The sequence below is a fragment of the Lepidothrix coronata genome, unplaced genomic scaffold (genome assembly GCF_001604755.1).
Source record: "Lepidothrix coronata isolate B3197 unplaced genomic scaffold, Lepidothrix_coronata-1.0 Scaffold188, whole genome shotgun sequence".
NCBI classification, from domain to species: domain Eukaryota; kingdom Metazoa; phylum Chordata; class Aves; order Passeriformes; family Pipridae; genus Lepidothrix; species Lepidothrix coronata.
This window is the reverse complement of record NW_016690368.1, coordinates 1070759-1089591: the sequence shown is the minus strand read 5'-3', so window position 1 is coordinate 1089591 and position 18833 is coordinate 1070759. Positions and strand designations below refer to the sequence as shown.

Genomic DNA, 18833 nt, shown 5'->3' with positions numbered 1-18833 from the left:
CTGCTGAAAGCTGTGTGAAAAGTGAGGCGAAAGCTCGTGCGCTCCTTCCTGGAACAGGAGGCAGTTGCAAGGGGGTGGGGAATGCTCAGCCGAGCGTGCCGGGGAATTAAGCTGGTCACCAGTGCCAGAGCGACTCCAGGGCAGGGAGCACCTCGCCCGAGGCGGCTGCGGGGGTTTAATCGGAGCGCTTGGGTTGGAAGGGACCTTAAAGCTCGTTTTGTTCCACGGGCAGGGACACCGCAGGTGGTGGCGGCAGGGCGGCTGTCGCGTCTGTCCCTCTGCCACGGGCCAGAAAACTGGTGCGTTTACCCACCCCAAATACACCGGAGTGCCTGTAACTGGTTTTTGGAACCCAAATAATCCGCAATGAAAACAAGACGCGAGCGTTTCTCTGATCGGGAGGTTTATTTTTAGATGATGGTGGCTGTGGTCCCTGAGCAGGGGGGTGGGTCGCACCCGGACCGTGCTGTCACTGGGACGGGAGCCGGGCTGCTGCCACCCGAAGATGCTGGGGTTCGGAGCGGAGGGGCGAGGGCAGCCGTGTGTTCCGCCGGGAAGGGACGCGTGGGATCCGGAGCGTGTTGGGGACACGCGTCCCTGTCACCGCCCCCGTCCCCCCTCGGGCCGTTTCCCAAGGGAACACGTCCCGCGGGAGGGGTTATCTGGCTTCTGCCCCTTCGCTGGTGTGTCTGTATGTTTGTAGGTACTTATTTATTTATTTGTCTATTTGTTGATTGATGGATTCCAGTCCATTCACATCCTTTTTCTGGGGCACCTCTATTGCAATCGTCAGTTTCTCTGTCCTGCCCGGGGAACCCGGCGGGGACGTCCCGCCTGTGCTCCTGTCACTTGTCGGTAATTAGCCGGGAGGGCTGATTAGCCGGAAGGGGCGATTAATTACCCAGGGCACTCCCGGGCGCGGGATACTGCCCGCGGAAAGGCGCCATATGAGAGGGGGCGGTTCTCTGAGGACGGGGAGCTCCGCCAGTCCCGGAGGGGGCGGGGGAGGGGGAACACCCCCCTCGGTCATTAAGCGCCTCATTAGCGTCTCATTTGCATATCAATGACCCCCGAGGCGCGTTCCCGCCGCAGGGCGCCCCCTGCCGGCCCGGCGCGGGCACCGCAACCCCCCGGCGCGCGGCGGCCCCGCCCCTTCCGGCGGCGGCGGGGAGCGCAGCGGGGCGGGCCCAGCGCGGCGGGTTCGAATCCCGGCGCCGCCGCCCCCGCCATGAACTTCTCGGAGCTGTTCGAGCTCTCGGGGCTCCTGGGCCGCTTCTCCCCCGACGGGAAGTGCCTGGTGAGTACCGGCCTCGGGCAGCGGGGCCGCTCCGCCCGGGCCGGGCCGGGGCGGTTGGCGGAGCCCCCGAGCGGCCGCGGCGCGGGGCCCCCGGGCCGGGCCGGGGCGGACACGGAGCGGCGGAGCCCCGGAGGCCGCGGGTGCGAGCCCTGAGCGGGGCAGCGAGGGTCTGTAACGGAGACCTGGCTGAGGCTAAACGAACCTTAGGTAAATTAATTGGTGCTTTAATTAGTACCCGAAGGGAGCCGCAGGAAGGATGGAAAGGCACTTTCTACGAGGGCCTGGAGGGACAGGACAGGGGGGAATGGCTTCAAAGTGCCGCAGGGCAGGGTTAGAGGGGATAGTGGGGGAAAATTCCTCTCTGAGAGGGTGGGGAGGCCCTGGCACAGTTTGCCCAGAGAAGCTGTGGCTGCCCCATCCCTGGAATTGTCCAAGGCCGGGTTGGACGGGGCTTGGAGCACCCTGGGCTGGTGGAAGGTGTCCCTGCCCATGGCAGGGGATGGGACTGGATGGGCTTGAAGGGTCCCTTCCAACCCAAACCGTTCTGGGATTCTACGAAATAAAACAATAGTTATAAGATAAAGAGTAATTTTGTAAGAGCAGAATTACTTAGCCAGGAGTGATGGAATGAATGAGGATTCTATTGATTACTGTAACCTCCTTCCCTCCTGGTTTAGCTGTTCTCATTGTAGATTGCAGTGAGCTCAGTGCACACAGAATAGAATTACAGAATCACAGAATGGTTTGGGCTGGAAGGGACCTCCAAGATCACCCAGTGCCAGGGATGGGGCAGCCACAGCTTCTCTGGACAACCTGTGCCAGGGCCTCCCCACCCCAGGGAGGAATTTTTTCTTGAAAACGTGACTCTGACCCTCTCTGAACTTACACCCCGGATGGCAGTGGGGTGGGCAGCCTGGCAGGGACAGTCCCAGTGCTCCAGCCCAGGATGCTGCCCCTGCTCAGCCCTGTTCCTGTCCCGCTCAGGCCTTGTGTGTCCAGCACAGCTTGGTGGTCCGGGATGTGAGTTCCCTCCAGGTCCGCCAGCTCTACACCTGCCTGGATAAGATCCAGTACATCGAGTGGTCATCGGACTCCCTGTTCATCCTGTGTGCCATGTACAAGCGAGGGATTGTCCAGGTGAGGACAAAAGCAGGAGAGAATCTGTTTCCTGGTGGGAATTTGGGTGTGCTGGGAGTGAGAGCTTAATAGCCAGCACTAGTCTGAAGGTCTGCTGAAGTTCCTGATGTTGATAACGCAGTTTGAGGATAACCCAGCATGCCAGGATTTTTAAAGCCATAACAAACATCTTACTTTGAAAAAGAATATTTAGAATAAAAACATTTAATAAAACAAATCAAAGCTGGAGATTATCGTACCAGTTTCTTACTGCGGTAGAAAATAAATAACATGCAGACTTGTTGAACAGACCAAAACTGTTTTTTAAGTGTTGAATATTCAGAATATTTATCACAGAAAAACCAACCCCACCTCGTTTGCCACTTCCATTATCACCCAGAGGGGTGGGACTCACTTTTGCAGTGGGATCCAGCGCCAGTCCTTCATGGCCACGGGCGGTCAGGGGCTCCTGGGCTGCCTGGAATGGGGTGCCAGGAGCGTGTTCTCAGCTGTAGGGAATTCCCCTGAGCAGAGGGGTCGATGAGCTGTTGTTCCCTGCACTGTCTGGTTGTCCCCTGCCCCAGGTCTGGTCCCTGGAGCAGCCGGACTGGCACTGTAAGATCGACGAGGGCTCGGCGGGATTGGTGGCTTCCTGCTGGAGTCCGGACGGGCGTCACATCCTCAACACCACCGAGTTCCATGTGAGTGTCAAGTCAGGATTGCTCTCCACGGTGTCAGATGTTGCTGTCTGCCCTTTGCCTCCTAAAATAACCCAAAGCTCTTAAAGCTGCAGTGGTGGTGGAGAACACGAGTGCAGCTCTGTGTTCCCGTGTGTAACCCAGGTTAATTCCGGGGTGGATGTTTGTTGTTCCATTAACAGTTTATTCTCTTGCTGCTGGGGATAAGATAGAAAATGGACTCTCAAATTTGAAGGTAAAATTATGTGTTTGAGAACATATCCTGATAATTTTGATATTTTTATGGCATTCATCAAATTTAGAATTTTAGAAATCCAATATGTTGTTTGCAGGATTTCTAGCAAAAAAACCCCAAACAACAAACGCAAGCCATATTTGTTTGAGTGATATGTAATTAAAAAATACAGGCTTAGGTTTATTGACCTGTGAGATGAGATTTAGATCCAGGTCTTGGAAATACTTTTTCCCAGTTGTTTGATTTGATACACAGGAGTCAGACTACTGATGGAACCAGTTGGAAAATTAAAATTAAAACACCTCTAAGTGCTTATTAAGAGCCATATTGGGGAATGCACACTATGGTAGAATCCAAGTTGGAAGGCCTGTGGTTTCTGACTGGTCCACCTTTGAATTAGAGCTGATGATTCCTGTTGTTCAGTACAATAACGAAGGGTCAGAAAATAGCCAAGAACTACATATGAGAGCTACATTTCTCCTTGTGTTTACTCTTTTCAAACCTTTGGCTGGGTTTTAGGTAGCAGGTTCTCGTGCCATGGTCCTGGCTAGCACTGAATTCACATGCTGCATTGCAAGATTTCTTCCTTTTTTTTTGGGCAAACCCCAGTGTCAGGGGGGTGCAGACAGGGACTGTGTGTGTGCAGACCCACCCCTTTAGACTGTGGAGTACGAGGAGTGATGAGTTTAGGCCTTGGTTTTCCCGGGCGTGAGTTACTCTGATGGCAATTAAAATTAAAAAATGAGCCCAGGATTGCACCCTGGAGGCAGTGCAGCCATCCCTGCTGGCCGGGCAGCAGTGGAGGAGTCAGGACACTGCAGGCGGGTGCTCTGCGCTCCCAGGGAGTATCTCCTGGCACGTGTGTGTGGGGGTGGCCCAGCGAGGATTTATTGCCTCCCAACAGAACTTGCTTTGACCTTAGAGGATTTCATTAAGCCTTTGCCAAGTTGGCATCTGTGTTGGGATAAGTTTCCTCTCCAGCTGTAAACAGGTTGCTAAATTAGCTGTTGTCAGACAGCTGCCTGGGCCCGGCCGCGCTCCGAGCTGTGTTTACTCCCTCTGCTAAATCCACAGTCTGGGGGGACAGACGTGGGCAGTGCTGGGGGCAAACTGTGAGGATATTTAATATCAGCATGTTATCAAATCCAGTGATTGCCTGGGGGATTTGGGGGTTCCCCACCAGCCAGCTCAGCTTGGCTTTGGCCTCCTGACACTTTCAGACAGCACCAGCTAATCACTCATGTAATGCTTCAGGTCAGTGTGTGAGCTCCACTGAAAGCTCAGAAGTTACTTTCTTATTCCCTGAATTTTTTTTTTTAAGGGATGTGTTTGTACTTATTAATTTCTAGCAGTCTGTACTTACCAGTGCCTCAGAAAAATCATTACAGAATCCCAGAATAGCTGGGGTTGGAAGGGCCCTCTGGAGATCATCCAGTCCAACCCCCTGCAAAGGCAGGGTCATCTGGAGCAGGTGACACAGGAATGTGTCCAGGTGGGTTGGGAATGGCTCTAGAGAGGGAAACTCCATGCCCTCCCTAGGCTCCTGTTCCAGTGCTCCATGGAAAGAAATTCTTCCTTGTGTTGAGGTGGAAGTTGCTGTCATTTATGTCATTTATGGCTATCACTCCTTGTCCTGTTGCTGGGCACTACTGAACAGAGTCTGGAACCAGCTTTTGACACCCACTTTTGGGATTCAACTAACTTGCAGTCAGAGTCTCTTTGTGGTCTGCATTTCTCTCCTAAGATCCACTCTGGGAGGCAGAGTCCTGTGGAAGATATTGAACCAGTGCCGTTTTTCCACCAGAATTTAGAGGCATAGGTGACAGGTGAAAGATCTGGAGAAAACAAGTGGATCCTCTTCATGTCCCTGGAAATGTTTAAGGCCAGGTTGGACAGGACTTGGAACAACCTGGTCAAGAGGAAGATGTCGGTGGAACTGGATGATCTTGAAGCTCCCTTGCTCCCTCCCAGACCATTCCAGGATTCTGTGCTTCCTCATGACCCTTGTGTTTTGGGATAAATGGTGTGAAGATGTTCTGGAGTCCTTCTCTGAAGAGCTGTGCTTATAAACTACATACACTGTACTTTCCTTCCACATTAGGTCCTTAAGCATTAAGGAGCTTCTCTGGAACTCCAGCAGCAGGGAGAAGTGTGTGTTTTTGTGTGTATCCGGGCTAATCCTTAGTAACTGTGAGTGGCTGCGTTGGCTGAAAAATGCTTTCTGGCGAGGAATGTGCTCTGAATAATCTTCTGAAATCCAGTGCTGACAGACACTGCTATGTAAGGGGCCGAGTGACCCAGTCAAGTCTGGGACAAGAGTTGACAGTCATTTGAGCTGTAGGTTGTTTAAAAGTGTGTTTTTGTCTGCTGAAAATCACCAGTCCTACACCTGCCTGGAGCTGTCAACATCGGGCCGTAGTCCTGGACCCGGTGCTGGACACTGTTTATCACGTTACCATCCAAATACTTTTTATTTCTCAGCTGTTTTTAGGCTATTTTAAAAATGCTTCTGCTTTTGGTTTGTTTTTCCACTGCAAAACAACAGCTGAAAACTTCTCAGACACCATTATCGTGAGGATTTGAGTTTGACAGCTCCCCTCAGTCGAGTCATCGATGCTGGACAGAAAGTATCCCCCAAAATGAGCAGTGGAGAAGGGCTTGCTGCAGAATTAATGGACCATGGTCTGTTCTCCTGCTACAAAGGCAATTGTCCCTTCCCCCCAAATTCCATGAGAAAGGCAACAAGCAGCAACGCAAATTTCCTGTCACTTTTGAAAAGTTTTGTTTCTCTGTGTTTGATGTTTCCGTCTCTCCTGATCCTCTCTGTGAGCTGTGACATAATCTTTCTAATCTTCTTCATCTAATTTATGTTGGCAACTTGGGTGAGATTGTGGAATAATGTTCTAGGTGGGAGTATGTAGGTTTTCCCTTTCTGTCACAATTGAATTGTAAACACACAGTTAATCCAGGTAAGGGGCTGTGAAATCCATGCATTAAGCACATAATGTGAGATTCTCAGTTTGTGGGAACGTCTGAGTGTGCACAAATGGAACAACAGAAAAGGATCCTGATTGCAGGAATCAAAATGGTTTGGTTTTGAACGTTTCTTACACTGGGCCAAACCCTCAGGTTGTGTGAGTTGGGTGAGAGGTTACAGAGGGTTGGGGCAGAGTGGGTCCATGGGCTCTGACTTGCAGGTGTCATTTGAGCCTGCAGCCCTGGCAGGAGAGAGGGAGCAAAGCTGAACAGGCAGCAAGCAACAGGACAAGAGGAAACGGCCTCAAGCTGTGTCAGGGGAGGCTTAGGTTGGACACCAGGAGGAATTTCCTCCTGGAAGGGGTGGTCAGGCCTAGGAAGGGGCTGCCCAGGGAGGTGGTGGAGTCCCCATCCCTGGAGGTGTCCAAGGAAGGACTGGACGTGGCACTCAGTGCTCTGGGCTGGGGGACAAGGTGGACATCGGGCACAGGTTGGACTTTGAGGCCTTTTCCAACCCAAATGATTCAGTGGCTCCATGGTGGAGCAGAGATGGATGCAGAAAGACTTCAAAAGGAGGGTGTAGTTGCCTTTTCCCTGCGGTGGAGCCTCGGGCAGGGCAGAGGTGACAGTGGGAGCTCAGCGTGGGATGTGCTGTCTCACCTCCAGACATTTCCCTCTTCCTGTGCACTTGAGCTCCATGTGAGCAGCAAGGTTTTGCCTCCTGAGGCTCAGAGCAGCCAAGGTGGTCCAGGATGGCCAGGGGAGCTGATTGTGAGGCCAAGTGGCAGCACAAGTGTAAACTCGGATGCCTTTGTCAGGAGAAATGATGATCCAGCCCTCAGCATTCGAAGCCTGCAGCTGCTAAGCTTGTATTAAGTGGCTGGGGAATGTGTGCTGTGTGATTAGCTCGGGGGAGGCAGAGCAGCCAGTGCATTTAGGGCTGCAATTAATAGTCCCCAGCAGCATTTCAGCACTGCAGTTGCTGCAGGAGAATGTGTGGAGGCATCGTGTTGGTATTTTTAAAGTAAACCTTGCAGAGGAGCAGTCTGACAACGCTGGGCTCCTGTGGCCGGAAGTGAGGGGTGCAGGGATAAAACCTGATTAATGTCTTTCGTCTCGTGGATTCCTCCAGGACCTGCTACACTTGTAGGGGGGATTCTGCCCCTCTGCCCTGCTCAGGTGAGACCCCCCTGCAGAGCTGCCTCCAGCTCTGGGGGCCCAGCACAGCAAGGACATGGAGCTGCTGGAGCGAGTCCAGAGGAGGCACCAAGAGGATCAGAGGGATGGAGCAGCTCTGCTGGGAGGAAGAAGCTGAGAGAATTGGGATTGTTCAGCCTGGAGAAGAGAAGGCTCCAGAGTGACCTAATTGTGGCCTTCCAGTGCCTGAAGGGAGCCCACAAGAAAGATGGAGAGAGACGTTGGACAAGGGCCTGGAGAGACAGGACAAGGGGGAATGGCTTCAAACTGACAGAGAGTAGGTTTGGATTGGATATTAGGAAAAAAATCTTTACTGCAAAAAGCTCTACCTGCAGCTCTTCTGGAATCTTACCTCAGTGCAGTAAAATGTAGGAAAACACAAGGGAAAAGCTGTCTGTGGTCGCTGCAGTCCCAAATGCAAAGGTTCCCATGCCATCCTGAGTGTCCCTGGGTCTGGGGCTGCCGTTGCCAAGGGAGAGGCAGTATTTGTTTTTAACTGGATAATGTGCAGATGGCAGGGCCGAGCCTGGGGTGCAGCTGTGACCTTGGGGAGCTGTGGGAAGGCTGGGTCTGCAGCTGCCTGCCCTCTGCAGCTCCAGAAATCCCCTGAACACCAGTGTCATGCCTTGCTTGGCAGGGCAGGTTTGGGATGTTTTCTAATTTTTCAGTAATTCTGTAACATTGCCTCCCTGTGTGTGGCTGGGGAGGGAAGTGCAAAATCCAAATCTCCATGTTGGTGGTGTGAATTTTGTGCACCCCTCTAGAGTATTCAGTGTGGTGCAATGTAAATTTGGGGTAAATACCCTGCTATCTGCAGGGGGCTGGGAGAGAACTCCTCACCCACATTGAGCCATACTGAGTAGCCGCAGAGTTTAATTAACCACAGAAGGTTCATTGATCTACTTTGTGTTGCTGAACTAGGCTGATGTTTTTCTATTTGCTTAATTCTTTTTTTTTAATCTACAAAAATAACCCAAAGTGCTCCCTGTCTCTCTGCCAGCTGCGGATAACGGTGTGGTCCTTGTGCACCAAGTCTGTGTCCTACATCAAGTACCCCAAAGCCTGTCAGCAGGGTGAGTGTCACACATCTACCCAGCAATGGCCTTTTAATGTGGCAGACAGGAAAAAATGAATTTAGTGTGAAGGCATAAAATTAAGCTGGATGTGCTGTGGTGGAAAAACATTAATCCAAAGTGGCCTTTCTCATCTTTTGCACGTGGAAGGGTTGGAAAGGGAAGCTCGTGCCAGGGCTGTCAGGCCACATGGCTGTGGAGAGCAGTTTCCTGCCTGAGGGTTGTGTCCCACAGATGACAAAGACAATTATGTATTCCAGATTAAATTGTAGTGGATGGGAAGCAATGCCTGAGAGTTGGTGGAGAACTGATGGTTGCATAACTGATCCATTTAGCCAGGCTAAATGAAGTGGTTACTTGAAATCTGTGGGGTTTATATAACAACTGTCAGTGATCAGATGTGTTTTGAAGCTCTGCATCCTGAGAAATTGTACATTCCAAGCTCAAAAATTGCTGACACAAGCGAATCAGTAACACTGTGCTTAACCTTGATTAATGTGACCTTCTGCAAAGAGATTCTTTCTGCTCTTTCATTTCTGCTTTGAATTGGGAGTAACTGTTCCTCACTGAAGACTCATCAGCCGTCCTGCCTTGTTGTCTCTCTTCTGTTTAACACAGTTTTAATGAACTCTGTCCCCTGGCAGGGGTGGTTTTCACCAAGGACGGGCGTTACATGGCCGTGGCAGAGCGACGCGACTGCAAGGACTTCATCAGCATCTTCGTGTGCAGCAACTGGCAGCTCCTCAGGGTAAGCTCTGCCCTCTCCTCCCACTGCTGCATGTGTTGTAACATTACTACAGTAGTAATAGTGAGAGGAGCAAGTGCTAGATACTCAGAACATGTGATATAAACTGTTCACCCGTGAGATCAGTCCAGGAAGGGTGACACTGCTGTGGGGAACTGGGTGGATCTGAGCAATTAAACCCAGCAGGATCTTGTCTATGTGTAATGTCACCTCTGGCTCAGGAATTCTGAGGCTCACTAGAAGCTGATAGAAAAATTTAGGAACTATCACTAAGTGCTTGTGTTCCTGAGCTCTTCCCTAATAATCTTTGTTGTGGAGGTTGTGGCTACCCCATCCCTGGAAGTGTTCAATGCCAGGTTGGACGGGGCTTGGAGCAACCTGTTCTAGTGGAAGGTGTCCCTGCCCAGTGCAGGGGGATGGAACAAAATGAGCTTTAAGGTCCCTTCCAGCTCAAACCATTCTGGGGTTCTATGATCCTGTACCAGACTTTGAGACAAGGAATTCTACCTGGATTTCTTGACTGTTTCAGTGTAACTAATTTAATTTTCTTATGAAATGCTGTTCATTTGAAGGTATAGAAACTTTTGCCCTTTATATAAAGGGAAGCAAATATTACAAAAGGAAATATTTCTGTTTCTACTCTGGCATGCAAAAGGCTCTTTTGCATTTGTGGTAGCCCTTGAAAGTATAAAACTGAACATTCTGTCAGGATTCGTTGACATAATATTTCAAATGGGTTTGTGGTTTCTCTTTTGGGAGCAGCATTTTGACACTGAAACACAGGATCTGTTTGGGATTGAGTGGGCTCCTAATGGCTGTGTGCTGGCAGCGTGGGACTCGTGCCTGGAGGTAGGAGAAAAGCAGATAATTTTCTTGAGAGAGTTCAACTGGTCTTTAGGCATCATGTAGAAAGCAGTAACTAAAAAAAACCTGGTGTTTAAAATGTTTCTTTTAAACATAAAATGGTTTGAGTTCAGCTTTTGTTTAATATTGTACTTATATTTGGGATGGATGCCCTTGCAAGTGGGTGTCACCGTTCTGTAAATCTTCAATGACAGCAAATTCTTTCTAATTTATCTTGCAAAAAATAATTGATTGTAGACATTGCAGAAGGTGCTATTGAAATAATGAAATAATAATGGAAGAATCCTCTGTGAGAGTCTTCTGCAGCTTCACTGATATTGCACTGCACAGTGATTTTACAGTTATAAAACTACTCATCCAAAAAGTGAACCATGAAGCCTGGAGCCTGCTAACTCGTAGATAAGAGACCATGACCTCTGTATTTAACTTGCTGCATTTTAAACAGAGAGAGTTTGGGAGGAGTGCTTTGCCTGCCTGTGGTTTCTGCCACTCCTGCTGGTGTTCAGAGTGCCTGTCTGTGTTGCAGTACAAGGTCCTGCTGTACTCCCTCGATGGCAGACTGCTCTCCTCCTACCGCGCCTACGAGTGGCCTCTGGGCATCAAGTCGGTTGCCTGGAGCCCCAGCAGCCAGTTCCTGGCAATTGGCAGCTTTGATGAGAAGGTGAGAAATAGGTTTGTTTTCTCCCTCTTTTTTCTAAACCATCTGTAGAGCCCTGTCCTGACAGTCTGCTCTTGCAATGCTTCCTGAGCCAGGTGCGTATCCTGAACCACGTGACGTGGAAGAAGATCACAGAGTTTGAGCATCCAGCAACCATTGCCAGCAAAAAGACTGTAAGTACAGATCCAAAATCCATGGCGTTGTTAGCAGAGCTTTGGTGCTGCTGTTTGTATCTGAAAGATGCTGAGAAATGCATTTCATTTTGGAGACCTTGATTTTCCCCCCCCCACCTCCTAACACCTAATTAGGGCTTGGGAAATTGCATGAAAACTTGGGAATGTAAGAAAAATGGGGGAATCCTTTCAAATGTGATGGGATATGTGTCTGTGATCTTCTCCTTAGCACTAAGAGATGCTCAGATGCTCCTGTCATATGCCAGTGTATTTGGTGTAGGTGGTGGCTGCATTACAGATCTGGGTGTGCAGCCCATGGGAAGGAGGAGGGATTTGTCTCAGCTTTATACAGTTCCTGACTTTGATCACAATCCAGTTCCAGTGATGTTTAGAGGCACATCCTGTGTGGACAGGCTCATCCAGCTCACCTAAAGAGCATTTCCTGGAACATCTGTCAGCACTGATTTTATCCTTTATACCTGTACCTGCAAGGCCTGACAGATTCTGGGTCGTTGGCAGCAGGCACAGAGCTTTAGTCTTGTTCCAGAAATCCCAGGCTGATCTCATCCACAGAGGTAACAAGAACAGTGTGTAGAGTTGTTTGCCACTGTAGGAGGGACTGCACAGGTCTCCTGGCAGAGTCTGTGTGTGGACTGTAACTCTGCAGTAGTCACACGACTCTGCTCATGTCCCTTAACCAGAAGAAAGGCACGAGCCATTAAAGCACCTCAGCAAAGCTTCTCATGGCTGAGAAATGCCTTTACTTCCAGTTAGGTGTAAAATATGTCATGGAAAACAAATGGAAATAGCTCTGTTAATCTCCACTACACAGGCAGGAATTGCAGTTGGTGCTTTTTAGCCTGGTGCTTGTGTTTGGGAATATGTTGTAGGCATGCTGAAATATTTTTGCTATTTCCTTCTGCAATGCTGCACTTGGTTTGAGTTTATTTATGATAGAATCAGATTAAAGATTCTTGGCTGCAAAAATGAAATCCATGTTCCCACTGTAACGAGGATGATTTATTTTCCAGTCAGGAATAATGAATGAGGGGCACTGTGGCAGATTCATTCCTTGTAGACTTCAAGGTTTGTGTATTTGTCACAGGAGTGTTTTTACTGATCATGGTTCCAAACAGCCTGGGTTTCCCTGGGAATGCTGAATTCCATGTCTGTCTACCAAAGCCCTTTCCTCTGATGAACCAAGGGATTCTGAGATATAATAAATGTGCAAAGAGTCAGTGGGGTGTGGGTGTTTGGTAACAGCCCATGATCAAACTCTCCAAGGCCCTTCTGTAGAACTCTCACTTGTTTCTTTGTAGATTGTGTACAAAGAAGTGGAGAAATCCCCATCTGTTGAAACAGAGAGACTTTCTTTCCCTCCAACAAAAGCATTGGCCAGTTCTCTCTTCAGTACACAGAGTAAATGTAAGCCAAAGTTTACTTAAACAAGACATTTGAGTTTGCCATGGGAAGTCTTTCTATAAATAAATGGTATAGGTGAACTCTGCCCCTTGGATGGTGGAACAGATCCTCTGGGTGTTCTCAAGAGCAGTAAAAACCAATCTCATTGTTTGTGGCACTGTTAATGACCTTTGTTTTGCACCAATGTTTGAAATGTTAGTGAAAAGGTAGTGGAAATTTTGACCCCTCCTTATTTTCCTAATTTAATCTCAGACCTGCCTGGATTTCCAGCCTTTCCTTTTTTGTAAGAGGGCTGGAAATAATAAGCTGGTTATATGAATATGCAATATCTTAAAAGAATTGAAGTTTTGACTGGAACATCTTGGAGAGAGTAAAATGTGGTCCTGTCTCTTCAGAGATGATGGGTTTTAACAGCTGGGGTTTAAATGCATTGTCCATTCAGGCTCACTTAGTGAAGTGCTTTTCTTTCCCGTTCCAGATGAGATCTCCCAGGTGCCAGTTTCTTTACAGTATATCAAACCAGTTGCTGACAGGGCAAATCCCAAAGTGGGAGTTGGGATGTTGGCGTTCAGTGCAGATAATTGTTTCCTGGCAACCAAAAATGGTAAGTTCCGACTGCTCTGCCTTAAAGGGAAACCCGCTCTGGGAATGGGGGGGTTTCCTTATTGCACTTGTTGCTCTGTAAAATCAGCTCTGCTGAGACGTGTAACTACAGAGGCAACCCAGCCTCTGTCTTCTAGTGTATGTCAAGTGGTGTGAGCTGCCAGAATGGCTGATCAGAGCAGGAACTCAGCCTTGGCTCTGTATTTGATGAAAATAGTAGGTTTTTATATTTTATATGTGTGTGAGGTCACTGTGTTGAAAATGGAACATGCAAATCTTCCCCTCCATTTACAGCCTGGGGCTTGTGAAAGGCAGAACTCTGCACAGCCTGTAGCAGGAGGGATTCTGACTACCTCAAATAGTGAAAGTCATGGAATTATGTTCCATCTTTCCCTTCAATGATCCTGAGGAGCTGTTCATGTCTGGATGCCAAAGCTGTGCGTCAGGTGCAAAACCCACCAAACAGACTGATGAGATAAAAGCCAGGGAAGAACTGGGAGGTGTACTAAGTCACTTCTTTTACCGTTTTTGCAATATTTCCAAGGCAATGCTGAAGGCTTTGCTTGGCAAGACTCTAGTGGTGGCACCCCTGGGGTGCACCTAAAGGTTTGTGTTGTGTTAATTTATGTTTGTGTCAGTTAATGCCCGTTTAAAAAAACACAAGTGTGACCCTTTCATCCTTCAAGCCTTACGTGACTGGCACTTCCTTTGCAGACAGCATTCCCAACGCTGTGTGGGTCTGGGACATCCGGAGGCTGAAGCTGTTGGTGGTGCTGGAGCAGCTGTGCCCCATCCAGGGTTTCCAGTGGGACCCTCGGCAGCCGCGCCTGGCGCTGTGCACGGGCACCAGCAGAGTGTTCCTGTGGTCCCCCGCCGGCTGCGTGGCCGTCCAGGTGCCCGGGGAAGGTGAGGCCCTGCAGGAGCTGCCACCAGCTGATCAGGGGCAAAACAGCTTTCCACTTATTAATCACTCCGAGTGTTATCATGAAAATGGCTCAGGTGTGTTCTTGGAGCTTCTTAAAAGCAGCAGGTATTTTTATCCTCAGAAAAAGGAGGAGCTCACAATGAGGCAGCAAATGTCAAATGTATCAAGGACAGAGCAGGGGGCTGACAGGGGTTTGTGTGACTGGTTCCAGCTGCCTTTTCCTCCAGCAGGAGGATGGGCTGCCAGCTCCTTGCTGACACACTCTGATCTCTTCCTGCAGGCGACTTCCAGATCGTGTCTCTCTCCTGGCATTCCAGTGGGGACTCCATGGTGCTCCTGAGTAAGGACAACTGCTGTGTGTGTTACTTAGAGAGAGAAGAGGTAAAATAAAAAAATTAAAATGCACTAAGAATGCTCCCAAGTCTGAGGAAGGAGGAGGAGAAGGGTAAAAATGTGTTGCCCAATCTGAAGTGTTTGTATTTATAAATTATTTATTTGAAGGAGCTCCAGGCTCAGTGTGTGAAGTATTGTGATTGCACTTGAGTGATGTAGCAACTGAAATGTAGGGAGTGAGTCTGGATTGCAAGAAAAACCTGAATATTGATGGAGTTGAACATTTCTCTGTGTCAACTCTGAACCCTTATTTTCCAGGACTGTAGCTCTGTGTGTATATAATGTATAGCTATTATTTAAATTTTCTAATTTCCAATAAATATTTTGATAGTTACAAACTATAAACCTGCACCTCTGCACTCTAAAGTCTGTTTCAGTTTGTGATTATGCAGTGACTTATCCCAGCATGAGGAAACTGTTATTTGCACACAACGTGGGAGGCAGTAACTGTGCCTGGGCCACTGTGGATTTATTATATGAAATCTTTACAAGAGGGATGACAACTGACATTTCAGGATGTTGAATTACAGGCAACTGAAATGGCAGTTTTTGTCCCAATTCTCTGGTGTCAGCTGGGAGTGGGTGGTTTGGTAGGGAAGGAGCAGTTGGACTGTCCTTCCACTGTGTGCCTCCAAGGAGGGAGCCCCTTGTGTAGGAATTTATTGGATGTTTTTTCTTGTGATGCCTAATTTCACAGCCTGTCTCCAGAAAATGAAAAACAAAGACCAAATTGAGTTGAAATTTAACTTTACTGCAAGGTTAATGAAAATTGAACAGACAACTTAGAAAATGCACAGAGAGGGACAGTGCAGCTTGTTGCATTCCATCAGGACACCAGCTTTTTATGAGTTTCACAAACACACACCTATGTTAAGGCCAAAAAAACACCACTGCAGCACAGTGTTTATCCAGCAGATAAAGGCTTTGATAAAAGGGCATGGAGAGAAGGTCATGCACAAAGAAAAAGCTTGTTAGAATCACCTCTTCAGCAATGCCAGCTCAGTGTCTCTTGTGCTGCTTCTCAATTTAATCCCTGGACGTGAGGCTCAGGGCAGGAATGTATAAAGCAAGGCTGACACACAGTGCTGAAAGTTTTTTCTCTGTCTCCATTAAAAAGTCCTGGCCCAAACTAGAGTAGATTTCAGAAAAATGGTAAGAATATCAATCTAACCAAAATAGAATTCCTTTTCAGTTTTACAAAGAACAGCTTTGAAGGCAAATGTGTTGGTGAGGCTTTTGGCAATGTTCTCTCACAACAGTCTTTATTCTGTGGCTGCAGCAAGGAAACAGAGGAAGTTCCAGTGGGTTCTTAGAGGGATTTTTACAAAAAGCATATTCAGAGTTCACCAACTGCTGCTGAGCAGGTGGAACAGTGCAGCTTTAGCAAAAGCCAGCAAATATTGTTAAAGACTGACTGACAGCTTTCAAAACTCCTAACAGGCATTAATGAGAGCGCTGAGATTATGGAGATTGGAACAGTAATTCCTCTTTAGACAACACTAATCAGTCCCGAGCACAGGGTAGGATCTGACACCATACACAGGGATACAGCAGTAACGTGGCACAAAGGTTCTGTTGTACAGCAGGTACTTGGGCGGGGTTTCAGCAGGTTCCAAGGGCACTTCATGAACAGGAAGAACAGGCCTGGAAGGACACGGAACACGCCGCTGCTCACCCCACAGGGACCATGTGGGCTGTACATCAGGTACAAAATACCAGACTGACACCACCCTGTGTCTGCCTCAAATCCAATCTGTGCATTCCCCAAGCGACCTGGAACTGTCCTACAACCACCCCCTTTCCTTCCCCGCACTCCCCTCTGCCCGTCGTGTGCTCTGCCCTCAGCGCGCTCTCCCCGGGGACCAACAGCAAGTCACCTGCCCTTCAACGGGGGACAGCAAGGGGGCTTAAAATCCAATTTTTCCTCTTGTCATGGAGTAGCCCAGCTTGGCCTCGTTGTTGATGAAGGACATCAGTCCCAGGTAGGTCTCGATGAGGATGGGCCGCTCCAGCACCAGGACACCAGAAGCACTCCCTGGCACAGGGCCCTCCTTGTGGGCTTTCTTCACAGCCTGGATCAGCTGCGTTTGGAAGTTTTCCAGCTGAAAGAAAAAAAAGTCACCTTGTTTTTCCATTGTTTTACAAACTGTTAGGGAAACAGCTGCTGATGTGGAATGGAAAAGGATTAACACTAAAGCCAGAGTTGTCAGGGATCTCATACTGTGATAAATGTCACATTCTGATATTTAATCTCAACAAGTCATGCAGGACACTATTGACACGTGACTTAAACGTGGGCTGGATGGGTAAAGATGTGTCAGTGACCAAGTGTTTATTTCTGCCCTGATGACTGATGTGTTGCACTTAAAGCATTCTAGTTTTAAGGAAAACTCTAGAGGGAATCACCTATTCCAAGAAGGACTGCGAACCCCCTCAGTGAAAGTTTTCAGTGAGCAATTAAACCAGCTGTTAATTAGCTGGCAGTCCTAGAGGAAAAATCCACCAGCCTGTCAGGTAAGTAAGAGCAGGAATAGGCCATGATCCATTTGCTTTTCGGTTTTACAGGACTCTGTGCTTCTGGAAGTTTCAGTTTCCTCTGTGCTTCATGCAGTTATGGGTGGCTGGAGGAAAACGGGCAGTTGTGCCGTGCTGCAAGTCAAAATTTGGGGACTGGAGAGCTACAGCTCACAGTTCTAAGTTCCATCTCTGACGTGACTCCTCCTGTTTGATGTACTGCTTCAAAGTAATCTAGGTTGTATCTGGCCTGTGAGCTCAGTGATCAGGACAGGCCCGTTCCTTACCCGGCACAGGGATGCGACCTTCTCGTCAGCGTCTGCCATGGGGTGCTCGGTGAAGGTGATGTAGGGGATGTTGGTGGACCAGGGGTTCCACCTGTTGATGAAGGAGGCCCGGCTTTGCTTGTCCCACTGAATGCGGATACCGACACCTTCCCGCCTGCAGCGGAGACAGGAATTAACAGGGTAAGACTTTCCAGTTGTTGAGGCACCTTTTAACTAGAAAGTTCTGCCTGACGAAGACATAGTTGAAACTAGAAGCTGAAATGCAAGTGATAGGAAATCTTTCCTGTAGGCAAGAATTAGCATGAATTCAGCCCTTAAACATGCAAAGGAACCTTCCTATGAGCTGACAGCAAGAAGGTGAAACTCCTTGGACATCTGGGATGTGGAACTTGACCTGCACAGCCTGTGAAAGCCCATGTGTACAGGGGACCTGACAACACTGAGGTGGTGCTGCTGCTACTTACTGCATTACATAATGGTGACAAACTCCTGCTCCCAAATCTACTCAACTTATCTTGAAAGTCCTTGAGCAACTTGCTATTACTGCAACTACTGACTGTACCAGCAAACCAGCAGCTACCCTGAGGTCTTCTAATGAAGCTTCAGGAATTGTTTGCAGAGCTAAGTAAGTGAAAAGAAGAATTCTCTGACCCTTCCAGTGATCAGCATCAGGCCGACATTGTTCACAATAACAAAGGTCGTTTCAGAGTGACTGTGGCAGCTTACTTGTTCAGAGATTTCGGTGGGAACTCGAACTCCCCCACGGAGATGGTGTCCACAGCGCTGAGGGCGATCCTCGTCACCTGCTGGCACTGCAGGCTGATGAAGTTGTACTTACACACCAGGAGGGACCAGTCCGTGATGAGGACAAGACGCTCCTTCTCATTGTTCCAGTGATCGATTCTGGTAAGAGAATGGGACTGAGCTTTAGTGGTTCCGAGGCCGCCCTGGCGCTTCTCCCCCCGTGCCCCGCGGAACTCACTCTGTGAGCAGCCACACGCTCTGCACCTCCCCGTCCTCGGCGGGCAGCACGACCACCCGGATCTCGCTCACCGCCTGCTCGATGGTGCCGGGCTGCGGGGGGAAGGCACACACAGGTCAGGGCTGCGGGGGGAATGCGGGCGGCCCGGCCCGGCCCTTCCCCGGCGCGCACCCGGAACACGAAGTACTGTCGCAGGCGGCCGGCGCGGCCCGCGGTGCGGACACTGAGCGGCCGCAGCGTCTGCCGGGCCCGCGGCGCGGGCGGCTCGAAGGGCGGCCCGGCCCCCCCCGGCACCAGCGTGGCGGCCCCGGGGCTGCCGGGGCTGCCGGAGCCGCCGCCCGGGCCGGGCTCGTCCGCGTCCCGCAGCTGCAGCATCGCGGCGGGGCCGCAGAGCCTTCCGGGGCGGAGCGAGCGGGCTCTGGGGCTGCCTCTGCCTGTGCCTCTCCCGCTCCTTGCTGGCCGGGAGGCGGCACTGCAGCCCCGGTTCGCTCACGGGAGGCGGCACTGCAGCCCCGCCGCGCTCCGGAGGATGCGCGGGCGGTACCCGGACAGAGCCCGGCCGCCGGGATGCGGGGCACGGGCTGCGGGGCATCCGTTACCGCGCTCTCTGGGTAACGGGCGCGTCCCCATCAGGCGCCGGGGCGGTGCGAAGCGGCGGATGCCGTCACTGTCGCT

The 18833-nt window shown here is 49.8% G+C and overlaps 2 protein-coding genes across 4 annotated transcripts; one reads left to right on the top strand and one right to left on the bottom strand.

Annotated features, from left to right (window-relative positions):
• The first annotated feature begins 1161 nt into the window (after window positions 1-1161).
• WRAP73 (WD repeat containing, antisense to TP73) lies at window positions 1162-14726 on the top strand. 2 transcript variants are annotated; one of them, XM_017831204.1, is made up of 12 exons: window positions 1162-1297; window positions 2282-2434; window positions 2998-3114; window positions 8520-8592; window positions 9237-9340; window positions 10100-10186; window positions 10728-10862; window positions 10955-11032; window positions 12352-12457; window positions 12933-13058; window positions 13772-13963; window positions 14263-14726. In XM_017831204.1, the coding sequence occupies exons 1-12, from the start codon at window positions 1229-1231 to the stop codon at window positions 14370-14372; spliced, it is 1350 nt and encodes a 449-aa protein (XP_017686693.1). In that variant the 5' UTR covers window positions 1162-1228; the 3' UTR covers window positions 14373-14726. The 2 variants fall into 2 exon arrangements, with proteins under 2 accessions (XP_017686693.1, XP_017686692.1); XM_017831203.1 differs by having other exon boundaries at window positions 8499-8592.
• Window positions 14727-15597: 871 nt separating this feature from the next.
• On the bottom strand, window positions 15598-18541 carry TPRG1L (tumor protein p63 regulated 1 like). 2 transcript variants are annotated; one of them, XM_017831225.1, is made up of 6 exons: window positions 18330-18541; window positions 18159-18250; window positions 17903-18079; window positions 17177-17330; window positions 16253-16477; window positions 15598-16019 (listed from the first exon to the last, which is right to left on the bottom strand). In XM_017831225.1, exons 1-5 carry the CDS (start codon window positions 18531-18533, stop codon window positions 16283-16285), a joined length of 822 nt encoding a protein of 273 aa, XP_017686714.1. In that variant the 5' UTR covers window positions 18534-18541; the 3' UTR covers window positions 15598-16019; window positions 16253-16282. The 2 variants fall into 2 exon arrangements, with proteins under 2 accessions (XP_017686714.1, XP_017686713.1); XM_017831224.1 differs by having other exon boundaries at window positions 15598-16477.
• Between the last annotated feature and the right edge of the window lie 292 nt (window positions 18542-18833).

What these genes read in the sequence shown, in the direction of transcription:
- WRAP73 (XM_017831203.1), top strand. Translation starts at nt 1,229, where the DNA reads ATGAACTTCTCGGAGCTGTTCGAGCTCTCGGGGCTCCTGGGCCGCTTC. An exon ending in ACAAGCGAGGGATTGTCCAG is followed by an intron (nt 2,435 to 2,997) that starts GTGAGGACAAAA and finishes CCCCTGCCCCAG; the next exon opens with GTCTGGTCCCTGGAGCAGCC. An exon ending in CCATTGCCAGCAAAAAGACT is followed by an intron (nt 11,033 to 12,351) that starts GTAAGTACAGAT and finishes GTTTCTTTGTAG; the next exon opens with ATTGTGTACAAAGAAGTGGA.
- TPRG1L (XM_017831224.1), bottom strand. Translation starts at nt 18,533, where the DNA reads ATGCTGCAGCTGCGGGACGCGGACGAGCCCGGCCCGGGCGGCGGCTCC. An exon ending in GACAGTACTTCGTGTTCCGG is followed by an intron (nt 18,251 to 18,329) that starts GTGCGCGCCGGG and finishes TTCCCCCCGCAG; the next exon opens with CCCGGCACCATCGAGCAGGC. An exon ending in AGCGTGTGGCTGCTCACAGA is followed by an intron (nt 18,080 to 18,158) that starts GTGAGTTCCGCG and finishes TTCTCTTACCAG; the next exon opens with AATCGATCACTGGAACAATG.